This window comes from Esox lucius, chromosome 21, assembly GCF_011004845.1.
Source record: "Esox lucius isolate fEsoLuc1 chromosome 21, fEsoLuc1.pri, whole genome shotgun sequence".
NCBI lineage: Eukaryota > Metazoa > Chordata > Actinopteri > Esociformes > Esocidae > Esox > Esox lucius.
In genome coordinates this window covers 29,853,721-29,866,539 of record NC_047589.1, presented here as the reverse complement: position 1 = coordinate 29,866,539, position 12,819 = coordinate 29,853,721, and the positions used below count along the sequence as shown (strand labels likewise).

Below are 12,819 nucleotides of genomic sequence, written 5' to 3'. Positions count from 1 at the left end.
ACGGAAAAAGAGAGAAACAGAGTATAGAACAGAGGTAGACAGACATGATGTAGCCACACAAATCAATACTTCATTTACACGGAAAGCAAATGTGTCCTTTAAATGTCATATAGGGAGGTGTGTGTGTGTTACACCTGTGTAGGTTGTGGAGGATTAATTATTCGTAACTTTACATAGAAACCCCCACACCACTCCTCCACATTTCTCCCAGCACGGACACCGGATGGCTTGTGCTTTGCATGGCGGTTATCTGCCATCGCTACATGGCCACACACACACCCACGCAGTCACACACACACACAGATCAGTGTTTCTTACAGCGGGCGTACTGGGGTCGGGTGGATTTGTTATTTTCTTCATTGCATTTTGTATTTACAGCGATAAACTGTTGCCCTACGACAGGTTCCTTATATTGTAGCCAGATGGAGGGGGGGGGTACATTGGGCCATTGCTATCAGGCAGGGCCTTAAACTAACCCTTTGGTTCTTCTAGCAACCACTAAGATTTCCCCTAGTACACCGTAGAACCCAAATGACAAAGTCTAATATTTTTAAATAATAAATGTATTCAAATTAACAAGTAATTAATGCGTTATCTACATTTCGTCAGAATCTTGTGACCCGAGTAAAAGCGAAATGTTACGGAGAACTGTCCCCTTTTAGGGCATGCTGACCCTTTTAGGGCGTGCTGACCCTTTTAGGGCGTGCTGACCCTTTTAGGGCGTGCTGTTACCATAGTAACAGCCCACTGCGCGTGTGCTTCTGCACATTCCGGCGCTTCTGCTCGTGCCAATGCCAAGGTTGAATCTGAGTAAACTGGAACTACTTGACGTCTTCACTAGACGTAGCAGATTAAATCGCCAAGCATGTGAATGAAGCAATTTAAATAACCAAGAAATACTCAAAAATAAATGTTTGGGTAAAAGTTGTCTTGCACAGCATATTAATAATTCAGTGTGCTAGTATGGTCGGATACTAAGCTGATTTTTTTTGTTGCTACTGTGATAGTTTGAAATAGCAATTGATAGTTTGTCGCATCTGTTTTATTAGTTGTGCATAAAATACTCCAGCAAACTCGTCTGTAAACTCCACTATTATCTGGCACTGGCTGGCTAGCCATTTTGTCTGCCTTACTTAATAAATATATAAATATACAATAATACAAGCTCTCACTTGAGCCAAAGTATGAGATTGTTCGGGGGTGTCGATGTAGATATACCAGCCACAATAACACGAATGTATTCACGCACACACACAACCTCTCTGATGCAGCTCTTCCATTGGTTCTCCAGTGCCGCCCTCCACCTCCATCTGTGTCCTTTCCGCCCTAATGTCCACCTCCATCCCACCCTTCCTGTCCGCTATCTCTTCCCATGACAACAAGGAAGGCAGCACTGGAGAATGAAATAATAATATATGAGTGGAGAGACTGTGAGAGAGATCGAGGGAGGGAGATTTGGAAAGATAGAAAGATACGCAGGGAGAGGGAGGAAATGGGCTGAAGGAGTTACCAAATGATTGTATTTTCATAGTAGGTGTAGCCCTGGGAAATGGTTAGGGATATGTTTTCTTACAAACGGCTGTCATCTTCGGCGCTAAAGACGAGTGAGAAAGAGCTGGAAACAATGAGAGGAAAAACTGACCCTGTTTTTAGCGCTCCGCTTTACGTCATCGACATCATCACTGATAGACCAAATCTAGAACACTTGGCCCCCAAAACCCTGAGCGACATCATTACTTAATCACTCTCCAGGCCCCTCTCTCTTTGTCTTGAGACACTCATTAAGGGTGCATCCCAAACGACACCATTTGGCACATGGACCCTGGTCAAAAGTAGTGTAATGAATAGGGAACAGGGCTTGGTTTGGGATGCAGTCTGCCTTGTTTTCTGGCACAACTCCCGAACCAGGGGATCTGTCTCCCCCTAAACCTTACCCCTTCAGAGGGGGCCTACAGCCAGGCTGAATCCCAAATGGCACACTATTTCCTGGCACACTTTTCCCTGTAAAGGGCTCGTGGATAACAAATGCCCTGGGTAAGTAATAGGGTGTCGTTTGTGCTGAGGGAAACAGTATGGGGGGTGCAGTGAAGGGTGAATGATAGGTTTATTCCCAAACGCCACCTCCAGTTCAAAGGTCAGCAGTAGTGGAGACCGTTAGATCCAAAACAATATTTACCTTCTGATAAAGGAAGGCTGGAGCCACACAGTGGAGGAAGGAGTGTTAGATGGGGGGGGGGGGGGGCTGACAGTGAGCGAGCTAGCAGCCGGGAGGGGGGGGGGGGTGTGGACACAAAGATACAGACGAATAGACAGCGACAGAGTTAGAGACTAAAGCATGTATAGTTGCGGCACAGGGTTTTGGTTGATCATGAATTCAACATTCAGGTAACTTGACATGTTTAACCTAAACCCTAGGTATTAGAATTTAGGCTTAGCCCATAAAGAGATGTATCCAAGCATTCATTAATTAGAGAGAGAATTGAGGATTACCAGGAGGCCTGACAAAACACTGGTTTGGGGAGAGAGGACTGAGGTTAGTGCTGGGGTTGAGGACAGGACTGAGGTTAGTGCTGGGGTTGAGAACAGAGGACTAAGGTTAGTGGTGGGGTTGAGAACAGGACTAAGGTTAGTGGTGGGGTTGAGAACAGGACTAAGGTTAGTGGTGGGGTTGAGAACAGGACTAAGATAAGGCCTGGCGTTAAGCAAGTTGATTTATATAGCACAATTCATACATTCATACATCGATGTGCTTTACAAAGAAAAATATATTAAAGTACAATAACATAAAAACAGATACTTAAAATAAAAACATCATAGCAAATAAATACATCATAATAATAAAAAATACAATAAGAAAACATATAAAGATAAAAAATGGGATAAAAACATAGGAAGCTATAAGGCTAAACAGTGTGGTTAAGTTTAAGTGCTCAGTCATAGGCACGTGAGAAGAGAAGTGTTTTTAACTTGGATTTAAAAATGGATATGTTTGGGGCACGTCTAAGATCTTCTGGTAGTTTATTCCAGTTGTGTACAGCATAAGTGCTAAACGCAGCTTCTCCATGTTTAGTTTGGACTCTGAGCTGACCTGTGTTCATGGATCTAAGAGCCCTGGTCGGTTTAAATTCTGCAAACATATCAGAAATATATTTGGGTCCTAAACCATTCAGAAATGTATAAACTAAAAGCACCACTTTGAAATCTATTCTGTAACTGAGTGATGTGCTCTGTTCTCTTGGTCTGAATGAGCTGCAGTTGTTTTACAGTCTTTCCTCTGCTCCTTGGTCCCACAGAGCAGCGAGATGTGTGGAAGAGAGGACGGACACTAAACCGACTAACTCAGGCACCACCCACCTGTCAGGTTGGCATGGATACAACAGGCCGTCGTCAAGATGACCCTTGGCCCCTCCATCACCCATCCCCCACGACCCCTACCCACAATCCCCCACGACTGCCGCTGCATTCTGGCAACAACCTGGCAATCGACATGCAATAGGGTGTGTGGATGTGTACCAAGAGATGAAGAGGAAACTTGACCGACTAACTAGAAATACAGAAGAAAATAAATCATGAGCTATATAAGTCTCTATGTGAAGACAACACTATCCTAACACATTACATTTATTGATAATTTACGAGGAAGTAAATAAGGAAAACAATTATGAAAAATAAATGTGTGAAGACCTAGAAACAATATCAAAATCAACCCGGCGAATGATAAAGGTAAAATGCATGGTACTGTTTCCAATCAGTTATCCAAAGTGAGTGATTAGAAACACGTAGACACTTCCCATTGGATTGTGTGTTTTTATGGTATGGTTAAAACCCAGTATGTACATCATGCCATGTCAAACAGGAAACATTATAGTGGGGAAACAAACTTGTCTGGCTTATTATTTTTTGGAGGGAGGGGGGTTATGTTCCTGTTTTATTTTTATTCTTCTAACAATGCTTGAGTACTGTATTTAATACATAACCAATGGCAGTGCTGTGATAATGTAGTAGTTGTCTTCTCATACAGTAGTCATCCAGCTTACCTTCTATGCTGACATTCATTAAAAACAGAGTTCATCTACTATTCTTTATGGATTTGTATGCTTGCAGAAATCATACGCAGAACAAAATGGAGTAACAGAGTAAAAGGGTTTGTTTTGAATGGACAGACACTAAGGCCAGGCAGTGTGCTGTTGGCTGCAGCCTCGTTAAAAGGGCCGTCGGACTGAGGCCCGGATCAGCTCCAATTAATGACGGTCAATTCCGGAAGGGATATGAAGATTAAACAAAAACACAAAAAGCTTTAAAAGGTGTTTTTTCCCATTGATTTGGAATTTCGATTAGCTTCATGAATTGACTCACCGCGATTGGGATTGAACGATCATGTGACCTGTCCAGCATACGGTAAAAAAACCTTCAGAAACGTTCAAATAAATTCCACGGGAATCTTCCGATCAGGATTTATGGAAAACCAGTGAATTAATTGCATTCCTGGAATTTTGTCCTACATGTCTGCCTGGCCTGGCCTCATATAGACACACTTGACCCTGACCGGACCCCTGCACAGACATCACATCGCTATAGTAACACCTGACCCCACCACACACGTAGCATCTCCAGAATGGCGTCCACTCACCAGAGAGGTATAGGACAGTTCAGCAGCCATAATGTTTAGGATCATTTAATATTCATAAGTGACATGGTAACTAGGTCAATGGAACTTGACAACGGCCAATAGAAATGCCATGGAAACATATTGGGTAAAAAGAGTGGGGAAATTGATTACTGCTCCCCGGCGAAGTTAGATTTCAGCCCAACACTTGTCAACAGTCGCCTGCCTTACAGTAAAAACTTTGACTACCACCACCTATATCTGTATGCTAGTTATGCTACCTGCTGATATAGTTGCACAGTAGAAGCAGGCCTATTACAAAAAGTGAATCTTTACATTTTGTTTGACCAGATATGGTAGGTGTGCACCAATGACGAAGTCAGAGCCTCTTTCGTTCCATTGACCTTTTAACAACATCATTGTCTGCATTCCCTTCACTGTTCTAATGTACCAAGCCTGCTAGCTGCCATAGAGCTGCCTGCCTCTGTAGAATACATAGTAGAGGAGTATTCTAGAATGGACAGAGGTGTTCTAGAATACATAGTAGAGGAGTATTCTAGAATGGACAGAGGTGTTCTAGAATACATAGTAGAGGAGTATTCTAGAATGGACAGAGGTGTTCTAGAATACATCTACAGGGTTCTAGAACTAACACAACACTGTTGTTGATAACATTTGCTTTAATGTGTAGAACTCAACCAATCCAATGATTCTTTGTTAGTGGACATCTATCTTCCCCACGCACACACACAGACACACAGATTTGTCGATCCCATCTACACCCACTGTGTGTGTTTTATGGACACGCCCCCTCCAAGGCATCAACGGGGTGCTTTTAATCTCTGCATTCTGAAGTGTACCCCAAGTGAGAAACCATCCAGGCATTGGTTAGCTTCAGCGATCACTGAGATTGATGCTTGCCAAATTCCTGTTACTTTCCCCAGACGAAAATGTCCAGGCTTGAAGATCCCTGATATCAGGAAGGATTAAACCAGAAATCCGGTAATCATACAACCAGTTGGGGAAAGTCACTGGTAATTTGGAAGTCTGCCTGGAGTCTGGGTTGACAGACATGGTGGATGTGAAAGAATCAGTGTGTGATAGTAACCAAACAGTGTCTGTTACTGAAATGCAGTAAAATCACCTCGGTTTATGTTGACAAATGTCTGCCGTGTTTTTCTTCAGTGTTTCTGTATCTTGATAGATGGGAAAAACAAACAACTGTGCATAACATAAGGTACCCTGTTCGTAGAATAACACTGAGCCCTCAAATCGAAAAACACAAAGGTGAAGACATAAAGACACAGCAGCCCCTGTGTAAACAAAATAACAGATGCCTAATTGTTACAGTACTATACACTACTCTGATTCTCAGTTAATTTTTACAGCACCATACATTACTCTGATTCTCTACATTCATTTTTACAGTACTATACATTATTCTGATTCTGTTCATTTTTACAGTACAATACATTACTCTGATTCTCTGTTCATTTTTACAGTACTATACATTACTCTGATTCTCTGTTCATTTTTACAGTACTATATATTACTCTGATTCTGTTAATTTTAACAGTACAATACATTACTCTGATTCTCTGTTCATTTTTACAGTACTATACATTACTCTGATTCTCTCCATTCATTTTTACAGTACTATACATTATTCTGATTCTGTTCATTTTTACAGTACAATACATTACTCTGATTCTCTGTTCATTTTTACAGTACTATACATTACTCTGATTCTCTCCATTCATTTTTACAGTACTATACATTACTCTGATTCTCTCCATTCATTTTTACAGTACTATACACTATTCTGATTCTGTTAATTTTAACAGTACAATACATTACTCTGATTCTCTGTTCATTTTTACAGTACTATACATTACTCTGATTCTCTCCATTCATTTTTACAGTACAATACATTACTCTGATTCTCTGTTCATTTTTACAGTACTATACATTACTCTGATTCTCTGTTCATTGGCATTATCCCTCTACACATAATCCCAGTTCCACTTTCAAGACAGAAGAAATCTGAAAAGAAGAAATAATGAGATTATTCTTATAGCTCCAGATAAAAAAACTATTATGAATCCCGACATGTTCTCCAGGCTTTTCCCTTTAGGAAGATCTGGTTTGTGACTCGAGGGATCATGTATGCGTTCATGCCTTCTGTCTTTTCCAGATCTCTGAAGAATAAATAAATGCAAATAGGCAGATTCAAGAGTCAAAGACAAAACATTTTAATGTATTTTTACCAGAAACAAACATGGGGTTATTGATAATGGAATGTGATGATTCACGAGCAAGGTAATTTGAAATATATATATATTCTATTAATCCCAGCACTAAAAGTATCTCCTCTTAACTTCTAAAACGTACATTGGTTTTCTTGTTGCACCTGTTGCCATGGTAATGTATTTACACAGGAGACCGTGAAAGTGTAAGGGGCATATGTTGAGGATGTGAACCATTGACAGACTGGTCCCTGAACATCTGCTGTGAGGGTCAAAGACTCTCCTGTGTAAATGAAAGGCAATGAGTACAATTCCCTTGATTTGGGACTTTTTTTTGTCCCTAATGGCACCCTTTACCATGTTTAGTGCACTACTTTTGGTCAGGGCCATATGAGCTGTGGTCGACAGTAGTCCACTACACAGTGTATAGGGTGTCGTTCGGGAGACGGACATTGGGATCGTGTGAGGCTTAACAAATGTAATATGCCTCTGAAAACCGTGACTGAATCTCATCTCGGACGTGTTTTGTCGGCACCTGTCCAATTCTATACCTGGCGCCTGTATGTTGGCTCTGGGGTGGTACTTCAACTAGATCATTGTGGCTGTCCTTCCAGAACCATCATTGGCTGTCCTTCCAGAACCATCACACTCACTGTGCCCTCTGTGTGGGTCTTGTTTCAGTTCAGAGACCCGATGTTGCTTCCACCAAAATGGCTAAAATCTCTGGGCGAGGTTCTTTTCTCTGTGATTTTTTCTTTTTCTGCTCGCTCGACTCACTTTCCAGTATGGCCGTTTAACAGTTAACCACATTTGTATGGCCTAACCTACACGCAGGTGTGTGTTAGAATCCACACCCAGGTGTAACTACAAAAGAAAATCTCCTTTTGATGTTCTACTCAAAAGCCTTCCATGACAGCTTCCATAAAGCTGTTAGTGTTGACCCTAAGACGACGTTCGTTCGTGTAGGTCAACTCTGAATCAACTCATCAGCTTGTTGGACCAAACTAAACTGTTAGAATGTCTTCATAGTCGCAGTGAACTGGTGATTTGGATAATGGGTAGCGAGTCTTTTGTGCCTGATAGAATCCACCCACATACACCAAATAACTACAAAAGGAACGAATCTTTAGGTAGGATGACGACCCCCTGTCAAAGACCCCACGGTCTGGTCTATTTAAAGGATGTCACAGATGAGCCATTCATTCAGAGGTGAGTGGATATTCTTGAAGTTCCGGAATTCAAAATAGAAGGCAAGTTATTTGCATTTTATCCTGCCTGAAATTTCTAATGGTTTCCTATCCCCATTGGGAGTGTTTCCAGTTTGGGAAGGAAACTCCATTCTCCTTTCAACACACACTTGCAGCAGTGTCCCAAATGGCACCCATTCACAAACTTTTACCGCAGCTAATCAAGAGGTGAGCAAAAGTAATGTTCTTTTTAGGGAACACAGTGACAAACTGTGAACATGCTTAATAAAATCAAAAAAGAGAAGCTGTATCAGTCATTTCAGTCGATTGTAAATCATTTTTTGGCTATACAACTTTATTCTTGATTCTTTCCTCTGTCTCCCATCCTGTTCCTGGGTTGGGAAACAGAATTTACGCGTCCACGTTTGAGATATCTAAATCTTCCTATTCAAGTCTCTCTGTTTTTATCGCTTTTTCTTATTTACTAGAGAACAATTACCAGCTTTGGAAGGTATTAAATAAAACATGAAGGACAGGTTATAACAATATTATTCAGATGCAGAAACATTAACTGCACGCATGCCTATATTTGTTAGTGCTTGCGTCCTGTTTTGCCAAAGGGATGAACTGATGTGAAAGAGAATCTGCACTGACAGCTCACATACCTGCAGTATCCAGGATCAATAAGCGCTACGGCTGGTCTAGCAGCTACTGTTAACCACACAGCTCAGAGGAGAAACCAGGCCTGCATGTGTCTACTGTTACAGATACTGACAGATTTATACAAATGTAACATTTGACTCCCTCATATTCAGCCTGACGCCAGAGTGAATGATCCTTCCAGGAGTGAAAGCTTTAAATCTGCTGAGAACTCAGACATGGGGTAGACATTTTGGCCTACTACGGGACACAAAAGTGTTTTGCTAACAGACCAATGACTGTATGTCTAGGTAAGGGGTTGGGCTCATGGGCATCCAATTAGCCAATCAGGTCTGTAAATGTCTTCAAATTGATTTCCTAACATCTACACTTCAAGTGCCAAAGGAGACGCAGGTATGTAAAATCAATTTCGTATTAAGCAAACACATTGAGTTATTATACATATAGAAATGGTTTAAAAATGACAAAGCCTGCCCATGAACTTAGAGACATTCATTAATCAACGTCAGGAGGAATCCTTTCTCTCATTCTTCTATTAACATGAAACTAACTGAATGGGTTTCAGGCTGGTCGATAACACATTCAGATGGAAAAATCAATGCCTCCAGGGACAGGCTCAAACAGCACAATTGATTTAGTTCTATTTTTGTCGAGGAGGTTTCACTAATTTGCTTCCCTTTTCGGAGGGTCGGCTTTGCCTCATGGGAGTTGGGAGAAGACAGCTGAATTATTTGAAGAAAACATTTGTTTTGTCATTCAGGCTTAGCTACCGCTAGCCTCCTTTTGACTTTAATGGTTTTTACAACAATATATTATGTAAGACCAAACATTACTATAGTGCCTCCATCTGCTGCGTCTGCATCGCACAAATACCCCCAAGGGAAACAACTGGAAGGGTCTGGAACATTCCGGAGGCAGCCAGCAGGGCTAACCCCTCCCCTACACAGCTGCCTCCCATCGGGGCCTCGTTATATACAGAGGAGGTAAACAAAGGCCCCAGTGGAGCAGCTCCGGGGGGAGAAGCTGAACGCGATGCTGAAGGGAAGAGGAGTCTGAGAATGACACCAAGCAATGCTGCCCTCAATGCTGCTCTGTCAAAACAATGCAGGAGCATGGGAAGGAGGAGAAAGACAGGTAGGAGGAGGTGAAGGAGGGGAAAGACAGCCAGGGGGAGGGGAAGGAGTAGAAAGACAGCATGGAGGTGGAGGGGAAAGACAGCCAGGAGGAGGTGAAGGAGGGGAAAGACAGCCTGGAGAAGGGACCAAGGGGAAAGACAGTCAGGAGGTAAAGGATGGGAAAGACAGCCAAGAGGAGGTGAAGGAGGGAAAGACAGCCAGGAGGTGAAGGAGAGGAAAGACGGCCAGGAGGAGGGGAAAGACGGCCAGGAGGAGGTGAAGGAGAGGAAAAACAACCAGGAGGAGGTGAAGGAGGGGAAAGAGCCAGGAGGAGGTGAGGGAGGGGAAAGGCAGCCAGGAGGAGGTGAAGGAGGGGAAAGGCAGCCAGGAGGAGGTGAAGAAGGGGAAAGACAGCCAGGAGGAGGTGAAGGAGGGGATATACAGCCAGGAGGAGGTGAAGAGGACACCAACGCTATGACAGCCTGCATCAATTCTTCCCAAACTGCCCCGGCAGGCCACCCCAGAAGTCACACATCATGGCCGTTAATAGAACATTGGATGCTAATAAGGGCACCTTCATTGATTAACAGAAGTCCTAAACACATTAGATGTTCCTGGTAGAATCAGAAAGGAACATAAATTAGGTCTGGATCCAATCCGAATCTACTGCTAAAGATCTGCTTCATAGCGCAACTGAAATGTGAAAGTAAATTCCGATTGTGCTGACAAACAGTATAGACTAAATAAGTGAATGCAGTTTCCGCATACATGAGAACTTTGCCCTCAGGCTGCCAACCAGGCTCTGATTTGATCTGCCCATCATGACAAAGAAGCAGATCAAAACTCTGGTGTGCAGGCGATATACACTAAAATATGATTATGAGTGATGAATATAAAATGTTACCGCAGGAACTCAACAATAAAATACTGTGTCAAAGGCAATTTGGCATGAGAGGGGATTTAGGATTGCCGGATGACGAACCCAAACGAGAGAATGAGAACAGGAGTACATCAACACTTTCAGAGGGATCCTTTCCTCCAGGTTTTATATTGCAAGAGTTTTTTATAGCCTAATGTTAGTTTTTGTATCATGTTAGTTTTTATAGCATAATGTTGGTTTTTATATCAGGTTTGTTTTTATAGTTTAATGTTAGTGGTTATAGACTAATGTTAGTTTTTATCGCTTAATGTTAGTGTTCATAGTCTAATGTTAGTTTTTATCGCTTAATGTTAGTGTTTATAGCCTGATGTTAGTGTTTATAAACCAACCTTAGTGTTTATAACCTGTTTAGATTGAGCTCCCCAGTGCATATTACATCAAACACTTATGTCACACAGGGGAGGTACAGAAGCAAAATGAAACCAACACACCACTTAATAATCTAAATCACTTTATTAATTTAAGTTAGGTAGAGACACTAAACATCGGAACCACATTTGCTCCACTACAGAGCAGTCTTTAAGAAAAAAATACAAAAGAGTCTTATGTCATAATGTCAACAAATGGTAAAAATTAAGAGGTAGAGAATTTCGGCTTATCACTGTGGCTGGAGGAATGACACATTGGAATGTAGTTGTAAATTATAATATAAAACTCTGTGGTCGGCTTCATCCCTAAAGTAGATAAAAAAAATCCTAATACACATCATCATCATGGAAATTTGGGTTAGAAAATAAAACAAAAATCTCAAATTCCCACATTTTCCTGTAATTATGAGTATTTTAAATCAGGATTTCTGAAAAAAAAAAAAATTATTACAGGAAATGTGCAACCCCACTCAACAATCATTATTTTCACCGATAGAATTCTGGGATATGTAGTACTCTACTCACAAACAGGTCAGCGTCTACATGTTTAGCGTCACTGGACACAAGTGGTAGAGGACAACGGAAAGAGCTGGATGGTGAAAACAGAGAGCATAGTGGCGTTTTTAGTTCGGTATTTCCTTCTCAATAAAATCCCTCACTGACAGATAAAGGGCTGGTCCATTGGTTGCATTGTTTCTAGAAATATGTATGTCTTGATTGATAAAGGCCACAAATAATACATCAGACTTTTCTGCATGACAAAGATGTTCAGTGCGACTGCTGAAGGAAGTCACCCTAACACAAGGTTTGGCTGACAGGTTTACACCAATCACTGACTGGTACAAGTAATTAGCAATTTTATGTGTGGCACATACATGTCCAGACCATGTTTTGTGTCCCATTGGTTTGCAATTGATCATCAATACATCAACACAGACTACTCAATCAATACCCATATACAATCCGCCAGGGCGTTCTACCTGGAGGCTGTTCAACCAGAGGCTGAATTGACAAAGGCAGGCAAATTCCGACCTTTCAACATTAATTGTTCTTTTGACCGATCAGATCAGATCTTTTGCCAATATATTCAGAAATATCTGAAATGAAGTCGCCGGTCTATACACAGCCTGAGGGAAGGTTTAAAAAGAGATATAATTGGTCTTCTGTGACCAATCAGTTTAGATGCCAATTAGGGAGCAAAATCTGGGAATTCTGCTGCCTGTAGAATTGAGCTATAGACTGCTGGAAGGCCCAATCTAAATATTGTTAACCAAAGGATAACATGATCAAAATGCATGTAATACCATTTTTGATTAATGTTTATATAAAGAAAGTATTAAAAAAAAGAGAAGGTTGTAAATTTAGAATGTTATTTGAAATTGTCAGAAAAATCTTAAAAACATACTGATCTGCAGAAACAAAACATACAGCCTAAGATTGCTTGAGTATGATTGAATAACCGTTTGCAGCATCATGTTGTGATTGGTTAGACTACACCCCAAGGTTAGGTGGGTAATGTAGTCTAGGTAGGGTTCAAAAATTCTGATATCTATCACAAAATTCCCAGGTTTTCCAAAAATCTAATTTGGAGATTTTATGATTTTAAGCTTGTTCCCCTTCCATTAAAACCTGGGAATTTTTATTCTGTAAGGTTTACAGAAATGTGCAAACCTAAGGAAATGAATTGCCATGTTCAG

General features: G+C 41.3%; 1 protein-coding gene across 6 annotated transcripts in view; it reads left to right on the top strand.

Annotated features, from left to right (window-relative positions):
- The window catches only part of stau2 (staufen double-stranded RNA binding protein 2), a 144,388-nt gene extending 140,312 nt beyond the window's left edge, over positions 1 to 4,076 (top strand). For all 6 annotated transcript variants that reach the window (XM_029116281.2, XM_029116280.2, XM_029116279.2 and 3 more), the window contains one exon: positions 3,294 to 4,076. In XM_029116281.2, coding sequence (XP_028972114.2) covers positions 3,294 to 3,329 — 36 coding nt within the window. In that variant the 3' untranslated portion in view covers positions 3,330 to 4,076. The remainder of the gene's footprint in view (positions 1 to 3,293) is intronic.
- Positions 4,077 to 12,819: the final 8,743 nt, after the last annotated feature.